Source organism: Cryptotermes secundus, unplaced genomic scaffold, assembly GCF_002891405.2.
Source record: "Cryptotermes secundus unplaced genomic scaffold, Csec_1.0 scaffold584, whole genome shotgun sequence".
Lineage (NCBI taxonomy): Eukaryota > Metazoa > Arthropoda > Insecta > Blattodea > Kalotermitidae > Cryptotermes > Cryptotermes secundus.
Genome location: NW_019735468.1, coordinates 305,475 through 320,761, shown reverse-complemented (window position 1 = coordinate 320,761; position 15,287 = coordinate 305,475). Strand labels below are relative to the sequence as shown.

Here is a 15,287-nt window from a genome sequence, read left to right as displayed (position 1 = left end):
TCGTCTGCTGTTCCCAGGTTGCATGCAAAAAAAAGTTGCTCGTGACTTTCGGTATGACCTACGTATTATTATTCACATTAATGTAAAGCCAAAAAGATTTGTGTGCTGATAAGTCTTTGAAAGTAATAACCTTACATTAACATCTCTTTTTGGTGAAATGTAAATTAACAGTATAAGAACTGTGTGATTCTTTTAACATGGCACATGAAATTGGTATGTTATTCTTTCTTAAATAACAATTTTCTAACTATGTAAGTTTATCATTAAAGGTTCATTATAGTTGAATGATGAACTGGAAATGACATGTACTGGAGCAGTCATGCTGTATCTTAAGATACTATCTCAGCATTTGTGTACAGGGACAGAGAGAATCTGAAAATCTTTTCTTGGTGTGGGGTGAGATTGAGTCCACTTGGTTCATTGGACATTAAATGGTCTGTTGTACCAGCCCCAGATAATAGGTGAACATGGAGCACTTGGTGGAATGAGGATAGGTGGGGGAAAACTAAGTACTTGGACCAGGTTAACTCCAGTCCATTTTGTCCATTTTGTCCATTTTGCAGCACTCTTTGGATACAGCTTTTGTCAAGCTGGACAACGAGCCTTCAAGCACCTGTCATCTAATGCACTGCGAGTTGCAGCCATCAATTCTGTTGGCGACTTTGTGCTCTTCCTAGGCAAGGCTCTGGTGGTTATTGCAACAGTTCTTATTGGCATCAAAATGTTTGATGTAGGTTACTAACATTTCATGTACAAACTGTTCTTTGCTATGCTTAATGCAGTAACACTAAATATACTCTGCTGTACTTAACATATTAAAATAAAAGGGGATTTAAATTAAATGAATTGATATCATGATAAGTAAGTATAAGATGTGTGTACAGGAGTCACAATGTTGTGACTGGCTGGCCTGCTGATATTTGAGGACATAAGCATCTCTGTATCTCGTACTGGTCAGTGGGCTGGTGGAATATTGTTAAATGTCAAATTGTTGGATTTTGATAAAGTATTTTTTTATTATTAGGCTACTTTATGACACTATTTCAACTGCAGAGGTTATACAACATCAAATGATGATGCTAATGAGTGGTGATTATGTAACAATTTAGGAGGAGGCTGTTGTGTATTTGTGTGGTATCTTGGCATTTGCATGAAGAGACTGAAGGAAAACACAAAAGCCTCACGCATAATTGCTAGTAACCATTCTGATATTTGAATATGATCCATATCATATACAAGTCTACAATATTGCTATACTAAGTGATGAATTTAGTGCACAATAGATCGTTGAAGTTCACAGTGCAAGGGCTGGTCTAGGCCTATCCCTTATGCATTCATTCAAATGATGAATTCAGAGACTGATAATTTCTCTTGAAATGTTGAAAACTCAGCATGCTGCAAACTGGTGTCATGACCCAAAATTGGAAACACAGTTCACATTGAAGAGTACATTCTTCTAAGTGACTGCCAAAACTACACTGGGTTACAATCCAGACAAATTACTCTTCATAGTTACTACCATGAGAGCCTTAAATCTAATGTCTCATTTTAATTTCAAATAATGAATATGAAGAGTCCTTACTTGAAACCAATCTGCTATGGCAAAACTACAATTCTGATGTCATAATGATTCAGTGTAACAGATTTAGGACACAGCAATAATGACTGTATGCAAAGAATGTGTCTGGGAGCTCAAAACATAGTGCATACAAGTTGACATTTGTAATTCAATAGCATATGGTTTCAAATTGGCATATATTTCACAGATCCAGTTGTATATTCCACTGTAATGTGATGTACCAGTTGCTTATGTCAAATGTCAACAAAATGACTACTGATGAAAATCTCTTGTTTTCTAATATATATATATATATATATATATATATAGGTATCGAAGTTTTCATAGTTTCTGATTTTATGCAGAAGGGAATAAAATTTAGACATTACTGTCAGAATTTTGCGTAAACTTATAGTTTCAATCATGCAATCAAGCAATATCATTTTCTTGAATTCATATTAACCACAGCTGCATCTGACACATCTCACATAGTTTCTATCTTCAGGTTTTCTTTGACGAGGTATTACACAGGAAAATGCATATTAGTTATGGGTCTTATGATCAGCTACATGGTTAAAGAATTTTACAGTAACTGAAAATCAACAGACAGACTATAAGAACTTAGAAATCATGGGGAGGATGTGTAAAATTTCCTTCTAGTATCCATTCAGAGGACTATATTATTCATTTCCACCTGGAGGAGGGGGTCTATGATAAACCTTGAGTGTGTACATGCGTGCATGTTTGTGATCCTGTTGCGTACTTCAGTTTGTATTTATCCTCTGCTTTTAACACTATCTATTACAGGCCTTTTGCTTTTCACATTATTCCAAAATTCTTCTAGGTATTGTTATAATTATGTGTTCTAATCATTATAGAAAATCCATACCACTGATTTTCCTCTGTCAGGCAACCATAAACTCAATTCTGTTATGTCTCATTTATCTCTCACAGGACAAGCCTGGTATCCGCCATGTATGGGTACCATTGGTTCTGACTGGACTTTTTGCCTATCTTGTTGCTCACTGCTTCATAACTGTATATGAGGTGAGAAAATAACTGCTTTATTTTTGGGTTTTGTAAACATTTCCACTGCATTGTTAGGGAGGGGTTCTGACTGCAAACTTGAAACTTAAATCCTATTATACCAGGAAACCATTTAACTCTTACTGGCAAGCTTAGTGTTACAGGTTAGGAAAAACTTACCAGGCTACATTTATTTTAATAACATGAAAGAACCTGACAACAAGAGTCTTAAGCATAATCCAGATCACATTGTAATAGGACCAGCAGAACCTGCCTTACTGGCTAAATCAGTTCACTGGCATAAAATATGTTTAACAAGTGAAACGACAAGTTAATTTGTGAATGTATGAACAAGGACTAAAGTTAGGTAGTTAGAAACATGTTTTCCTCTGGGACTAGATAAATTTATCCGAGAATTTTAATGGCATAGGCAAAGTTGTCATTGTACTGCTATGAAAACATAGAGGGTCTGTAGGTCTAGATTCATATTCCAGTGGTTGGCATTAGAATGAGGTGAGTGGCTACCTGCATACCTTATGTGTCTGGTTAGATACCAGAGAGAACAATCCCAGTGACCCTACTGGGACTTAAGCCATGCTGCCTTTCAGCCTGCAGTCACTGTTATGGTTCAGTTGTGTCATCCTCTAAAGCAAGATTCATTTGGTTTCAGATGGCAATAGACACTATTTTCATTTGTTTCTGTGAGGACTGTGAACAGAATGATGGACTCAATCAACCATACTACATGAGCAGAGGGCTTATGGTGAGTCAGTTAAGGACTATGATCCCTTTGATTTGTGATGCTTTGAAGTAAACCAAACTCTCTGTAATAATGTTTCTAATCAGCATTGCCAGAATGTAGCATTGGACAGTGTATACTAAAAATTCTCACATGTATTTCATTTTAAATTTTAATAAATTTGTCATGAACTGCTATAATACTACACTGCCCTCAAAAATGTATCAATTCCCAGTTAACTTTTTTCATAAAGGGTTAATGGAAGGAAAATATCAGTTTACCAGGCTGTAAAATGAAGTTCTTTTTCTATGTTTTCATTCAAAATATGGATATCTGATATCTGAAATGCCTCATATCCACATTTCTGCAGAACATAATATCCATATGAAGATATTTTCAAAGCAGTAATTGTTTTTAATATAAGGAAGTAAAATATACAGATTAGATTTGTAATTTTTGGAGGTGCCAGTTTTGAGGGGGAGCATAGTAAGTCAGTCAGGATTACCAAGGTTCCTCTGTGTATGTGTATACGAGTATATGCATGTGTAAAACTGCAGAACAATGAATTTGGAAATTTTGTTGAAATAAATCTCATTATGGCCCTGTTGATCATTATATCCATATTCTATTTAGGAGTTTGTTCAGAACAGCAAAAAAGCTCTGGCTGTGTTGGATGCATCTAGCATGCCTCCAAGCCAGGCATGGAGTACCACGTCTACTAGACAAGCAGCATCTGGCAAGTGATACATCTGCCATTGAATGTTACCTGTTATTAGACTGAAGAGGAAATGGCAGGCGAGAGCCACAGCCTGCAGACATGGAATGTACATTATACGAGTACAACCACATTATACAAAGACTGATAATATAGCAAATCATTTTGTAAGTAAGAGAGAAGTAAGTGGTGACAGCATGTAACATGTTACCCAGATCTGTCTGAAGCTTGGAATTTATTTTTTCATCTCTGTGCCTAAAATTTATGTCTGGTGACTGGAGGTCCAGTGTTGGCTGCAGCAAATTTCTGCTTGAGAACTGCTACTTAAATGACAAGCAGAATGAACCCAAGAACTATGTTTATTCTATAGGGTCATACCAGATTCATATTCTAACATGCTTGTTTTCATTTAATTTTGTATTGAAGAAGTTCTCTGCCTTACTTTGATGATGATGATGATGGCCACTGTCATGCCGCCGCCACCACCACCACCACCACCACCTAATCCTAACAGTAGTGGGTGACATGTATAAACCTTTAAGTTCCTCTACTAATTGTAGGCTTTCACGGTGGTTAATTACTGATGTTTCAAGGGTACATGCTACCTCCATATTCTGGGTTGACCCTGAAGATGGAGGCAGCAGGTACTTCTGAAATGTCAGCACCATCACCTACAGCCACATGGTGTGACAATCCAAGATCAGAATTAACACCATGAAGTTCTTTGTTATGCACATACTTCCCTCAGAGTACGATGTCATGTATCATATCATGTAAAGTTACTGTTTTGTATGTCCTGATGTCTGTTTTTTTTTTTTTTTTAGCAAACAGGATGTGATAAGCTGATGAGTTGAATAACAGTAGACCTTTCAGTTTTTCAATAATAACCATCATCTTTATTATTATTAGAACTGTTTACCTATATGCATTTTACAAAGGCATTTCTTTTTCCCATTAAGAACCTTTCACACTTTGTGAAGAAAATGTCTGTTGACTGCATGTGTGTATTAATACAATTCTTAGAAGTTTGCCATTGAAGCAATACTTCACTCCTGCATATGAAAGTATGTTATACCAGATTTCACCTTTAAAACTCAATTTGTATATGACGTGTTCATTTTTTTTACTAATCACTTCTATTGATGGAATGTGAGGCCATCAGTATGCTTCTGTAATAAGAACTGTTTCTTAACAGAGTGTAATTTTACAGTTTTATAGATTACAGAAGATGAGTATTAAAATATACATGTTCTGACTAGTTCTACAAAAATATAATTCCCCACCAAGTCCTATCTCCTGACAATAACCAACAGTGCCATAGAAACTGCATGCAAAGTTTCTTAATGATTTCATACATATTTCATATTGGTTCTCTTGCACTTACTAGAATAGTGCTGAGTTTGAAAATTTATATAAAACAGTAAAGTCATACTGCTTTAGATATATGGGTAAATTCCTGTCTGCTGTTTATGTTTTCTCCAAAATATTACTCTTTCAGCAAGCCACAGTACTGTGAACTTTAAGCAAGAGCCACAGAACTGCTCCAAAGTACAAAAGCCTCAAGTCTAATTTGGTGCTGTGATTCTTGGAAGAGATAAAGCCCACTGGTTTCACCATTGGAAGTTATTTAGTGTAGTTAAGAGTCCAGGATTGTGGTTATATTACTGGTATCTTTATAGTTTTTGAAATTAAGAACACAAGATTCTGAGAGTTGCCCATAACACTGACAAAAACAGCATCTAGGAATGAAAGTAAATGATTTACAATTAACTAAAACAAAAACTCTCGAAAGTGTAAGTCTTTCAAAACATAAGATCAAGCATAGAAAAATCAAATTATGAAATACTTCTAAGTTTACTATCTATAACATTTTTGTACTTCTTGCCAATATTTACACACCTGAATAATTTTTCCTTGCTTGTATCAGATTTTCCTAATAACAAAGTGTCTTGTCTTGTCCATGTTCAAATTTCCACTTATTTGGGAATGGCAACATAACAGAGACATTCTCCATTCTATGGAATATATGATGACATATACTTTGTCTAGAACAGTGAAAAGCGCTTCAAATCGTGAGACAGACTTCCATATTTATAAAAAATTAAAAATTCTTTCCTTGTATCATATCTGTATGTACTCTGATAAACCACTGCAGATGTAAGGTTTGACACACTGAAAATATATGTATAGCACGTTGACAAAGAGAAATCCTTTTAACTTTACTGTACATAAAACTGTTTCAGTTTAAATCTGTAATAAAGCTGTAAGAATAACACCAATAAAATGAAATTGGGAATCATGTAATGGATGATTAGCACAGAACATCATTTCATTCCTATACACTTCTGTCCCACAAGTTAAAAAAAAGATAGCTACTTTCTCTTTCATACTGATCCTTTGAATTAGTAAGATGATATGCACAGCTAGGAAGTAGACATGATACATCAGCTGAATGTGGTTCACAGTATTTCATCCATGCACATCACAGCATGAATACTAGACTCAATTATTATATCTCCATTTTAGTGAAACAATAATGATTAAGAAATATATGATTGTTTATTGCTATTATAAAAATCTACATTATACAGAGTGTCCCAGTTGTTTGGTGCCATACTTCAGGAGCGTACTGAGGGTTCCCTATAGAACAACTTTGAAACAGGAACCCACGTCCACAAACCTAAAATAGCAGCGCTAGGGGAGCATTTAATATTATTTTGTTTGAACATGGCGCCTCAATGTCGAAGAGCATGCACATGCATATTACCCCCTCCAAACTCTTAAGACTCACCTGCTAGAGTAGATGTTGGAATTGGTGCCCTCCATTTTCGATGAAGGAAACTTTGGCGCACCCTTTCAAATATTCCAGGTGTCACACGGATCACATCACATGCAACAAGTATTCTGGCCAACAGCTCGAAATCATTATCCACAGGCGTGTCATAGATCAGGCTTTTCACATGGCCCCAGACGAAATAGTCCTGAGGTGTCAAGTCTGGGGATCAGGGTGGCCAAGGTACTGGGCATCCTCTTCCTATCCAACAACCATGAAAGCAGCATCCAGGTAGTCTCGTGATACAATGCTGAAGTGTGCTGGCGCTCCATCATACTGTATCCAGATTTGCCTCCACACAATCAGTGGCACGTCTTCTAGCAAAGTTGGAAGGATACATTCCAGGAACACCTTGTAAAAGGGCCCATTGAGTCCCGTGGTAGGAGGAAAGGCCCAATCAAGTGATCGCCAATGATGCCCGCCCAGACATTTACAGAAAATTGCGCCTGTTGGTAACCAACTACAGTAACGTTGGGGTTTTCGTCAGCCCAAAAGTGGCTGTTTTGACAGTTGAACCAGCCATCCCTTGTAAATTGCGCTTCATCTGTGAAGAACACATGATTCAGTAAATTGGGCTGATGTAAACACTGGTTCAGTACCCACTGACAAAATTGAACTCGGGGTACAAAGTCAGCTGGACATACGTCGTGTACTTGCGTTGGATGATACGGATAAAGCTGTTGGTCGTGCAGGATCCTCCAAACACTTGATTTTGATGTCCCCACAATCTTGGCAATGGCACGAGTGCTGGTGGATGGCTGTTCGTCTATGCACTGCAGTTCGACATTGAGGCGCCAAGTTTAAACAAAATGATTTTAAATGCCACCCTAGCACTGCTATTTAACGTTTGTGGATATGGGTTCCTATTTCAAAGTTATTCTATAGTGAACCCTCAGTACAATCCTGAAGTATGGCAACAAACTCCTGGGACATCCTGTATTTTACACAGTCCATACCTTGTTACTATATTTAAGGAGGTATATATGTTTTAAGAGTTTAACATGATTAAGATAGCAGGGACCAAACTCTTGTGCTGCATGCTGCATTATTGCTTTAAATCTTTCAGTGCCAACTCCTAGGTGGAACACCATTCAAAAATATATATTAATTTTCAGTTCATCTTCATGCTCAATCTCAAGCTTTAAATATTTGCATCAGATTCAAAGAATATAAACTGAAAATTTCTTCCCACTCAAGTGAGAATTTTTAATATGTTTCCAAGGAAAAAAAGTCTGGCATAAGTGGCTGTGAAAGGGATAAAAATGATGTCAGCTTTATTACATGTGACACACAAGTTTAAATATTTATTTTTAACAAGTTACTATCTTACAGAACATGAAGCTGGGATACTGCAATCAGTATAGTGACTGGCTGCAGGCTGGACAACAGAGGGGTTGGAGTTCCAAGTCCTGGTAGAGTCAAGAATTTTTCTGCCCCGTCATCCAGACTGGCTCTGGGGCCCACCCAGCCTCCTATCCAATGGGTACCAGGGACTATTTCTCTTGGGGTAAAGCGGCAGGGGCATGAAGCTAATCACTCTCCTCCAACTAGTGCTGAGATCAAGAAAATATGGATCTATACAACCATTTTCCCATACATCTTTATGGTGTAGTGCTTAATTAGTTAAGCACAGTGACAACTTTATCTTTTTACCTTTTGCTATCTTATAGAACATGAAGCTGGGATAGTGTAGTCAGTACAGTGACTGACTACAACTGGACAACCAAGGGTTTGGAGCTCGAGTCCTGGTAGGGTCAAGAAATTTCTTTTCTTCACGTCGTCCAGACTGGCTCTGAGGCCCACCCAGCCTCTTATCGAATGGGTAACAGGGGCTCTTTCCCCAGAGGGTAAAGTGGCTGTGGCGTGAAGCTGACCACTCACGTCCAACTAGTGCCAAGGTCAAGAAAATGTGGATCTATATATCTACTTCCCCATATGCCTTCATGGCACAGTGCTTAATTATCTAAGCACAGGGACAACTTTACCTTCCTTTTTAACTATCATACAGAGTTAGCTCAGTTCCAATTAAAACGACTAATTAAAAGTTCACTTGCGGACTCAAGCCATGGAGTTATTTTTTTATTTTAATTAAAAGGTTTTAAGTTGGGAAGTGATTCACTTTAAGAAAATATAATGTGAGATTCTTCTGACAGACTATGAACAGTTCCTTAAGAGTGGCCGTGGTAGACCTCAACTGTGACCCTCTAGATCTCGAGATCTAACTGCGGTGGAATTTTTTCTATGGGATTATGTCTTTGTTTGACCCTTACAAATGGAGCGTGGTGAGCTGAAATACCATGTTTATGAAAGTAATGCATCAATCGAACAAGAAATGGTTTGGGATGAGTTCCTGTATTGTAAAGATGTCAAATTACCACTGAAGTTCATATTAAGGATCTACAAAGTAAAAAATAAGTATCTGTAGCTACTGTTTCCATTACTACCAATTTAAGTTTTGTAGTAGCATTAATTTCTTAAATATATATTTTTAAACTTGCATGTAATTGTAAGAACCCTACGTTACAGATGCCATGTTGATATATCTCAAAATATATCAATTTGGCACTTACAGAGATTAATAATAAAGAATGTACTAATGAAATTTAAGTGTGTTACTTATCGCATTTATTTTAATGAACAGTATTAAGTGATATTCCTGTCAGTATGGGTAGTTCAGAAATGCTAATGCCTTGTATGGTGTAACTACCAGTACAAACATTGTGATGGAACTAATGTTTCTGTGAGGCACTTCTACCATTTGTTTATCATGAGATTTGTACGGTTCGATAAGTATGTTATATACAAACTTTTAAAATAAAATGACAATGTTATATTATTCATGCAAATATGTTTTACAGTTTTTTTTTAAACTGAACATTTTCCTGTGTTCCTTTTTTTCCAAATAGAGAAGTGTTTTACTTCTTTATTTTTCTGGGAACTCACAGCTTCAAGGCCAGAGGTGGCTGGTTTCATGAAATGTTGAGATGTAGGAGGGGTCTGTGGAAGAAATGGAAAGTCTTGAACTGAATATCTAATTCATTGGACAGAAAGATGGAAGTTCTTGTGATAAAAATTACAGGAGAATTTCCAAGGAACTGAGGTGTAATTTCATGAACAAAGTACTTTTTTGCTTCCAAACTAAGTAGTTCCATAATACAGGATTATCATCTTGAGCAGGCGATTGTCATTAAGCTGCTCAACATATTTCATTTTCAAAGAACTGAAGGTTCAACAGTAACAGTTCTGTCATTTTGTCATCTTCTAAACCAGTTTAATTCAGTTTACATCCTTAGAATTAATTTCCGTAAGATCCACTTTAATAGTTTCCTCTCATCTGCACTGTCAAAAAATCTAACTTCTATCTGCACTTCTTGTTTTTTCCATATGAATTAGACATCCTTCCCATCTCAGCTTTGATTTTACCATTCTAATAATATCATGAAAACAAGAAATTAGGCTTCTCTGAAGGAAACTGAGAGCTTGACTGGAGATTGGTTGCTGATTTGATCCAGTTGGATGAGTGATGGGGATTCAGCTGACCTTGTGAATGAATGACAAGAGGGCAGCAGGGACACTCCACTGTTAGTAGTCAAAGAAAAAGGACATTATGTCAATGTTCAACTCCATTCAGTGACATTAGAGAACAACTATGGACAGGTGCAGCTGATGACTTTTAAGAGGGCCTCCGTGCAGAAGGTTGTGGCTCTAGCAGTTAAGGATGAGGTTCTTTAAAATGCCTAAAAAAATTTGTGGTGCACAATGGACCCATCAGTGGTCTAAGTGCTTACAGGTACCATACAGAAATATTCCCCCCCCTCCCCGTCAATTCAGTTGAACTGAAGAGTTAAAAGAAAGAGAGGAGTTGAAGAACTGGACATTTTATAATTTGTACACATTAAAGAGGTCAGGAGTAGCACACCATAAGAATGGGATTCTGGGTTTATAATTCACTTGGATAATTCATTTAAGTGTTCTATGTGAATTTTCTAAGCACCCTTTTGGATATGGAGACTTGGCTTGTGAGACTGAAAAAAACTAAACATACCCCCAAAGACTGTGTGGGAACATCCCAGTATACTAACACGCGGTTTCGCCGGTCTAACAGACAGCACTCACTCCTAGTCAATATCACACTGCTGCATGTTAAGTCAAAGTCAAAGTCATGTTACAACTGACAGTCAGTCAGTCTGTCTGTCTTGGTGTCGAGCCCCAGATGGGGCTCATGACCAGATGTTTTCTTCTTTGTGAAAGTTGCTGTCCTGTCCATTTGGGGCACCCTCTCTGACGAGAGGTCGAGTCTGTAATTTGTCACTCAGTCTGTATTACTAAGTCCACTGTCTGTATTTACATAATTTACAAATCCACTTATTCCTTCTATGTACAATGTATACAAGGCCTCTGTCAATCCAGGCATTGTACAGCATATTATGCCCTATTTCTATTAGTAATAGCTATCACAGCAGTCTAGTCACTTGAACGGTCGTATGCCTGACCGCCGCCAAGTTTAGGCCTCTTATACTTTCTGTGGCTGGCTTCGCCTTGTCCGATGTTGCGTGCCGCATGTTGCTGCCACCACTCGTATTTATACACCGCTTGATGTCCAGCCCACCTGTAGATCATCATGTGCGCTAGCCAATCAGCGCTCACAATCGCAACTGCAAGTTTAAGCTCCACCCAGCAAGCATGGTATAAAAGTGGAGCCCAAAGCTCGCAATCATCAGTGATCACATTCAGTTCAGAGCGATCAGTCATCAGTCATCAGCTCTTCACAGCTGCTGCAACTCTCTAGTAACTGCGCTCTGCTACCAGACAGCTAACGTAGCTGCTGCAGCTCTCCAGCAATTGTGCTCTGCTACTAGACAGCTAACGTAGCTGCCGCAACTCTTCAGTAACCACGCTCTGCGACCAGGCAGCTAACGTAGTTGCCGCAACTCTCCAGCAACCTCACTCTGTGACCAGGCAGCTAACATAGTTGCCGTAACTCTCCAGCAACCACGCCGTAGGCAGCTGTTCCTACAGGTGCACGCAGCACATTACCGGCCGCAAAGACTTGGTCTACTACAAAGGAGCAAATTCTACCAGCGCACTCATGGTGGAACAAACTGCCCTTTTCAGGGCCAGCAAACTTTTGACATTCCACATAGCTTTGCAGCTATTCTGTACATTCAATTATACAATTTGATATATACAATTGTTACAGATTTACATGGTTGTCTTTCAGAACATTGACAATCCACAGCTGCTTTGTTTAACACCGATTCGTTACACCATTTGTCCTACATCTTCTCCAAACATAGGTTTACTTATGGAATGAGGAAACTGTACAGTATGTACAGATCAAAAATGGCTAATAGCAGTTAAATTTATTAATACCTATTTTAATATCACACTAAATAATAAAAAAATATTAGTTTACTCATAATTTAGTAAATAAATATATTTTACAAACTTTTCAGTAATGTCTTAAATATGTCAATTACTTACTAAATTACATATTCACTGGGATAGACTTGAAAGGATTCTGACGATGGTGTATACTGTACTTCTTTTGGACTTCACCCATCATCTGGTATGTAAAAGACAAAAAAAAACCACGACATTTTGGAGGCTGGATCTGTCTCCGTCTCCAGGTGGATAGAGAAGGATAAACCTACTCAGTTAGGCCCCTTAGAAACAGCTAGTCTCAATCACTGGACAAACCCCAGTCTGTAGAAAAACAACCTATGAACAACCGACAACCGGTTTCATCAGTGGGAGGAAAGAATAAAATCACAGTAAAAACATGATAGAAAATTTGTGCCAAGCATGCACTTGTCAACAATGTAAGGAAACAGAAGTATAGGTTATATTTACTTTCGTTACTTTTTACTTTCGTTTTTAACTGAATTCATGGAATACTGTTGGAATCATACTGTTTATGTGAAATTTTATTAATAGTATGAAGTGATGGAATTTTTCAATTGACCTAATCCGTCCCTGTAACAGACCATGAAGTTCCATGGCGGTGAGATGTCGAGGCAAGGGGAGCTGGGATCATGTAGTCGGTATTGTGACTGGCTATGGGCTGGACAACAGAGGGATCAGAGTTTGAGTCCTGGTGGAGGTAAGAATTTTCACTTCTCCATGTCATCTTGATTGGCTGTGGAGCCCGCCATCACACTATATGCCTAATTCAAGGAAGCCCTGCGTCAGCTCTCCTGGCAGAGAAGCACACTAACCACCCACTCCTAAGTGTAGTGTCTTTCTTGAGCAGCTGACATCCAGCTGATCAAGAAACCCGCTGTTGTAATGGTATCTGAAGGTTCAACACCATTATGATCAAAGCTCTCCACTGGACACCATTCTGAGAAAGTTCAATCCAATTCTTCACAAAAATCCTCGTGGGTTCAATTCTTCAGATTTTCAAATGAGGACATGCTCAAGATGGGAACACTTTTTAAGATCGATAACACACAAAATTCGCACTGCTTTTCTTCCATTATATTTTCTAACATAGAATCAAATTACTAGCAAGTTCATGGACAATTCATGTGCCTGCTTTATTGACATTGCATTGTGAGAGAAACCAGAACTTGGACCACAGCCCTAAGGATCATTACATCAGTCCCCTCATTTGAGGTATTAGGGTGTTAACAATAATGACTGTGCATAGCACATACAAGATAGGTTAGAGATTCTCATGACATGTCTCATTCAAAACCTTTTTTCAATTACACAACTTCAAAGTATACAATATGGTTCTGGAACTGGTAGACAAGACCAGCTGAAAGTCTGCAGGCTCTATCAATCCTTATCCAAACCTAAGACGAAGAAGAGTTGTGATTTTATATGTTATACGAGAAAAATGTCATTTTTCAGAAATCTCTCTTCAGGTATCAGAATGACAAGCATCACAGTTTTGATACTTTACACATTCAGTATCAACAAGTTAATTATTTTATTTAATCAGTATTCATGCATGATTAGAGAGAACTTTTCATAATGTGACTGTTTACAAATTGCATGCTATTGCTAACTGATCTTAAAGTGCAACTGGCACTATGTTACACTTCTAGGCCACATAACAGTACTTTTCTTGAAAAAAGGATCCAGTATTTTGTATATTCAGTTTGCTCCTACATTTCAAGGTTGAGTAGATGTTTTCAAACAGCTTTTAACCTAAAAACTTATGTACAGTTATACCTTTAAAGAGACATGGCAAATCACCAGTTTCAAATCCAGACTTCAGTGTATTAACTTTTCTTCAGTCTTACATGATTCTTCCAGACATTATATATATGAAGTTTTACATTCCACAGAGAACTTATGTCAGCATCCAGTAACATAATGTCTGAGGTAAAGGATCATTTACTAACTCTTACATAACGCAAAAAAAACTTTACACAACTGTTTCTAGAAGTGAAAGATTTTGATACATACTTTTAACTTTTTATTTACTTCTGACAAAGAAAACATGCTCTTAATACTGTCATAGAATTGTGATATACCCTGTATACATTGAAAATGGAGGAAGGGGAAGTCAAGTGTTACCAGTATCTGGTATGATGTACTGGTTCCCATCATGTTTAAAACAGAATCAAGTAGATTTCTAATGTGACATAATGATCTACACTGCTATATCTGATTACAATACACACACAAAGATGTTTTAGACAGACGTGTTACCAATTAGTAACCTGAAAAATACACATTAAAATTTGGCACTCAGGAACAGTCTGAGAACATTCATGTTACACTCATAACATAAATCAAGTCCAATATAAAGACAAAGGATCGACTCTCTCCTGCATTCTCAGACACACCTTCTTTCCAAAACAGAAATAGGAATTCTTATGGAACAGTCACACATCTGTAAACAAGCACCACAACTGTTAGTGAGGCTCTCTCTTTCTGATTCAGCTAACTTTCAATGATTCTATGTACCAAACTATCTTAATTGCTAAGACGGAGCGGGTATGTGAAGTAGGGAGAAGAAAAGGAAAAGAAAAGAAACACTTGAATTATAATATGCACCTTCTTAATTAAAACAAAGCTTCTCCTTATCCACTGTGATTCAGATGTACCTAAAACTTCTGATGCACATTTTCTTTGAAAGTTTGACTGGAAATTTCTTGTCCAAAGGTTGCAGTGACAATCACACACAAAGTGACGAATTTCCCTATTCATTTGGCGTAACTCTATGTCACATTCTTTCCTTTACTCATAATACACAACACTGCATTAAAACAGTCAAAAATGGCTTTGTTATTACCACATATTCCTTCAGAATATTACCATATTAGTGATTCTGACTTTGATTTCCCATTTGAGCACAATACTACCAACATGATTTATACCCACAAACCATAACTGGTTACTGAGTATGTAAATCTATACAAACAACAAAGTCTATTACACAAAAATGATCCTGTGATTT

General features: G+C 37.4%; 1 protein-coding gene across 3 annotated transcripts in view; it reads left to right on the top strand.

Moving 5' to 3' along the window:
• The window catches only part of LOC111869370 (choline transporter-like protein 1), a 29,823-nt gene extending 21,539 nt beyond the window's left edge, over positions 1–8,284 (top strand). For 2 of the 3 annotated variants that reach the window (XM_023860853.2, XM_023860851.2), the window contains exons 14-17: positions 564–730; positions 2,513–2,605; positions 3,255–3,347; positions 3,957–4,874. In XM_023860853.2, the coding sequence (XP_023716621.1) occupies positions 564–730; positions 2,513–2,605; positions 3,255–3,347; positions 3,957–4,067 (464 nt within the window). In that variant the 3' untranslated portion in view covers positions 4,068–4,874. Of the gene's footprint in view, positions 1–563; positions 731–2,512; positions 2,606–3,254; positions 3,348–3,956; positions 4,875–8,203 lie in introns of those variants that run through there. The other variant, XR_002843660.2, reaches the window with a different exon arrangement.
• Positions 8,285–15,287: the final 7,003 nt, after the last annotated feature.